Genomic DNA, 4517 nt, shown 5'->3' on the forward strand with positions numbered 1-4517 from the left:
AGAGGACAAGCGAGCAACAATGTTTGCGTTTCGCGTGAGACACATAACACTACAAGAAATATTAGTTTTAGCGACTAACTTTTAGCAGCAATAGCTTAATGGTTGTTGTTTGTTTTATTTAAATTGTGTTTTTATGGCAATTATATATTTACCACTAATAATATATATTATACTGGCAATTATTATTATTGCCACTAAAAAATACATAGAAAATACTTTTAGTTAGAAATTTTTACTGGCCATAGTTTTATGGCTACTAGTTTTCTTACTAAAACCTTTTTTTTTTCATAACAATGGGCTAATTAACAAACAGGAGGAGAGATTGCCTGAAACAGATATAGAAGAGAGAGCCCACCGCCGAAACTCTAAACTCGTTGCCGTCGGCATCGCCGCTTCAGTTCCCAAGGTTTCTGGAATCGAGCAAAGGCTCCTCTTCCGCCTATGAGTTCGAGAGAAAGCGCCTTTTTCGTCAACACATCTCCTCCGCGAACGAGTCCTTGGACTTCATTTCCATCCGATCTGCCTCAGATCCGCATTGCTCTCATCGTTTGTTCGTCTCAAATCTACGTCGCCAAGGTCTTCCAGCCACTGTGCTGCTCTTGTTGAAACACTACACCTCCGCCACTTGCACCGCCTCCGTTCTTGCGCATAGACGCACAAGATCGTCGCCGTGGTAGGTATTTTCGGTTTATTTTTTCAATTTTGGCTTGAATTAAGAAGCATGTGATTCTCTCTCTATTATTACTTTTGCTCTGTTTGCTTGCTTGATCCTAATCAATCTGGCAGATCAAGTTGAAATCGAAGTGTGCAAGTGTTTCAGATCCTAATTTTTTGTTTGATCTGTCTTCTCCGTTCTTGCTTGCTTGTGCCGTTCTTTCTTGCTTTTTCCGTTTATATTTGGATTTTGGTTTAAATGTTTGTTTATCCTATATTGCTCTGTTCTTCATGCTTCTAATTTTGGTGTTCAAGTGTTTGCATTCTCTTTATTTATTTATTTATTTATTTATTTATTTTGTGATAATTAGATTACAAGTCCGAAAACTCTGACATTGGCATTTTTCTGGGATTCAATGAAGTCACAATTCCAAATATTTTCTTATGATGTCCTTGCAAAAGCAACTAACCATTTCGAGAATTATGTTGGGAAAGGAGGCTTTGGGAGTGTTTACTATGGTAAGAGATGTTGGATATTTAATTTTTAATTTTTTTTTTGTGTTCAAAGCAATTTTTTACTTCAATTAGTGGTTTAGTTTTAAGTGTGTGGCTTAATTTTGTTTGGTAGGTGCTGAATGGTTGCAATAATACTTTCTCTTTGACTTTATAATTTGAGTTTAGTTTTAAGTTTCAAGAGACATTACTTTATAGTGTAACTTATTTAGAGTTATATTGTGTATTTTTACAATTAAAATTACAATTCTGTTTAGGAAAGCTCCCACAAGGATATGAGGTAGTAATCAAACATTTCCATGAAAAGAAGGAGAAGACAAAAAAGCAATTCATGAGAGAAGTTGAGATCCTAAGTCTCATGCGCCATCAGAATCTGGTCTAGCTGTATGGCTGCAGTTCTGATGACAGTGATGAACTCCTGTTAGTTTACGAGTATGTCTCCAACGGTTCTCTATCAACCTATCTCCATTGAAATTCTGGAAACAAACTACCATGGGCTACCAGATTAAATATTTCCATTGAGACTGCTTCTGTTGTATATTCATTTTGGATTTTTAAGTTTTAAAATGGCAAAACTTGTGGAGAGCCTATTTTTAGGTAAGAGATATGTAGGTATTTGTCTCTGCTCTCTACTTGGATTTATATTTTAGGAATCTCCTTGTGCTTTGCATTAGTCAGTCTTCCATAGAAGTTCTATAAAAATTGGAGTAGCTTGTATAGAAATCGGACTGCTTTGTTGCATGCTTTTTTGTTTTAATGTTTCTACTTTTCTTTACTATCTTTCTTGCCTGATTTGTTTGTATCTCGTGGAAGATTTCTTATCCTACTTTTAGTCATCACTCCCTCTCTTATTTCTAATAACCTTTTTTTGTATAATGTTTAGGCACCCTTTTGATTTATTAAAGATTTTGTGTGCTGTATGTATAATGTTACTGTGAAATGTGCTACTATAACTCCTGGTTAGTTGCTGTGAAATGTTGCTATTGATTTATAATTGCTTTCATTTGTAAATCTCAATACTTTGATTAAAAAATTATTAAATTTTTACTTTCTTATTTTATAAACTTTTTACTTAAAATAACTTTTTACTTTGATTTAACTTTTGTTAATTTTAATTGTCACTGCCAATGATGGCTTCTTGAATTCTCTTTTTATTCATTTATTTATTTTGTTTATTTTGAATTGTTACTGCAGACAATGACTTCCTATTTTATTTTTGATGCAGTGGCAACTTATTACTTATATACAACTTATGTTCATCCCTTTATTTGCTCCCTTGCTACTATTATACTCATGTCACCAGATGAAGTCTTGCACAAAGGCAATGGGACCCTCTGTGAAATGTTACTCATGGTTCAGATAGGCTCTTATGCACATATTTAGTGAAATTGATTTTTCTTTTTTTTTTTTTCATTTCCAGGTTACTTGTTTTCCTTTTAATTATTTGCATTTGTTTCAGGCATACAAAGCAAATGTTATATGTCCTAACAAACACCAATCCGACAAAGAGAAATTTTATAGCAATCATCTTCTTGAGAGTGAGAATTTTCTGTATTATACATGCCATTCAATAAGAATTTTCATATCTAGATGTTGTTTATTCCCTTCGTGGTTATTTTCTCACTTCCTGCAAAATAGGGAAAGTAGATTGATTTTCAATAACATCTTATGACCAATTTGTATTTACTTTATGATCACTTGCATAAGTTGAGAGTTGAGACCATCAATAATGGACGACTAACTTAGACTCCTCTATCTTCTTTTGTGTAGTAAAATTAGTTTGTGATGATGAAACCACTTATTGTACAATATATAACTGAATGTTCTTTACTTATTTTTTTCCCTGAGTTTATTTATTTTTATTCATGTATCTCATTTGTTTTTATGCATGCATATATTTTGTGCTTCAGTTCTTGCGCTTTACAGGTTTTGGTGGGGAGGATTTTGGAAGGTAATGTTCTATCTCTTCTGTTTATATAATCATTGCACTTGGTCACTTTCAATATTTACATGTTTCATTATGTTTTTAACACACAACCCTCTCTTGCAATAACATAACTAATTTGACATACCATTGGAGCCTCTGATCTAGCTCTAACAGAGACTATGGCTTTTCTCATAGTGGCTTCAGCTTGATCAACATTTCTTGGAGCCGAGGGACTATTCTCTCTACTATTCTTTTCTTGATCATAACTGTTTCCATTCTTCTTCTCTGGAGACTCGGACTTCTCCGACAAAGAAAGCGAAGCCTCCTCTCCGATCTCAGCACCGTTTGTGGCCAATCGAAGATCCATGAACTGTCTTGGCACTGCGTCTTGCTTCTTCTCCTCCTCCTCCTCCTCTGGCTTGTGTTGTTGCATCAAAGCCACCACCTTGCATCTGCAGGGCCTTGTATTCCGCGGTTACACAATCTAGCCTCTCTCTCCATTGATTCTCCACCTTCATTCACTCCAACTCTACCAGAATACAACTGTCTGATCAGTGATGGGTCTTTTTTCGTGTGAATTTGGAGAGATGTTGTTGTCAACAACGAATTGATCGCTGCTCGTGTTGGTAGTAAGAAGATTCAGACCAGTCTGAAATAATGAATGAAAATTGAGAAGCTTCGGATACGTAATTTAGAAGTAAAGACATGGTATTGGTATGCATCGTCAATTTTAATATCTTTGTTCTGTGATACAAAATCTGATTAAATTGTAGATGATAATGTTGTATTCTTAATTTTCTGTATTAATGATACTACAGGTTGGGAATGCTTGCAACAACCTTTCATGTCATGGCAATGTGTCTTAGGATCTGTCACTAGGATTGGTTTATAGCCTAATTTGTTGTAACATAGTTATAAGCTTGTAGCATTTTTTATTGTTTAGATTTGTAACATGAGTTATTATTTTTCAAGAGAAACTTGTGTATCAATTTTTGAGTTTAATGAAATATCTCATTTTATAGTAATTAATTTCAACATAATAATAATAATAATAATAATAATAATAATAATAATAATAATAATAATTATTGGCACAAATAATTGAGATTCTAGAAAAAAAAAGTAGTTTATTACTTCTAAGAAAATAAGTATAATATAACTAAAAAAAGTCTTTAAGATTTTAGCGGCAATAGTAATGACAACTAAAAGTAAATAATATTACAATTTTAGAATTATTTTTAGTGGCCATATAAATTGCCAGTAAAATAGATTTTTGCGGCAATAGTAATGGCCGCTAAAAGTTAATAACATTGCAATTTTAGAATTACATTCCGTGACCATATAAATTGCCAAGAAAATGGCCACTAAAAGTTACCTACTTTTTGCGGCCATTAAAAAGGTCTTTACCGGCAAATGTTATAAT

General features: G+C 33.4%; 1 protein-coding gene across 12 annotated transcripts; it reads left to right on the plus strand.

Annotated features, from left to right (window-relative positions):
• Positions 1-279: 279 nt before the first annotated feature.
• Positions 280-4119, plus strand: LOC130935519 (uncharacterized). Of its 12 annotated transcripts, none has more exons than XM_057865300.1 (8): positions 280-673; positions 1026-1173; positions 1425-1779; positions 2393-2520; positions 2627-2705; positions 3078-3118; positions 3290-3808; positions 3913-4119. In XM_057865300.1, the coding sequence occupies exons 3-7, from the start codon at positions 1734-1736 to the stop codon at positions 3461-3463; spliced, it is 468 nt and encodes a 155-aa protein (XP_057721283.1). In that variant the 5' UTR covers positions 280-673; positions 1026-1173; positions 1425-1733; the 3' UTR covers positions 3464-3808; positions 3913-4119. The 12 variants fall into 12 exon arrangements, 6 of the variants coding, with proteins under 6 accessions (XP_057721283.1, XP_057721281.1, XP_057721282.1 ...); XM_057865304.1 differs by having other exon boundaries at positions 281-673; positions 1425-1764; XM_057865298.1 differs by lacking the exon at positions 1425-1779.
• Positions 4120-4517: the final 398 nt, after the last annotated feature.

The sequence above is a fragment of the Arachis stenosperma genome, chromosome 6 (assembly GCF_014773155.1).
Source record: "Arachis stenosperma cultivar V10309 chromosome 6, arast.V10309.gnm1.PFL2, whole genome shotgun sequence".
NCBI lineage: Eukaryota > Viridiplantae > Streptophyta > Magnoliopsida > Fabales > Fabaceae > Arachis > Arachis stenosperma.

What these genes read in the sequence shown, in the direction of transcription:
- LOC130935519 (XM_057865298.1), top strand. Translation starts at nt 1,071, where the DNA reads ATGAAGTCACAATTCCAAATATTTTCTTATGATGTCCTTGCAAAAGCA. An exon ending in TCTGTGAAATGTTACTCATG is followed by an intron (nt 2,521 to 2,626) that starts GTTCAGATAGGC and finishes CATTTGTTTCAG; the next exon opens with GCATACAAAGCAAATGTTAT. An exon ending in TAGCAATCATCTTCTTGAGA is followed by an intron (nt 2,706 to 3,077) that starts GTGAGAATTTTC and finishes TTTGTGCTTCAG; the next exon opens with TTCTTGCGCTTTACAGGTTT.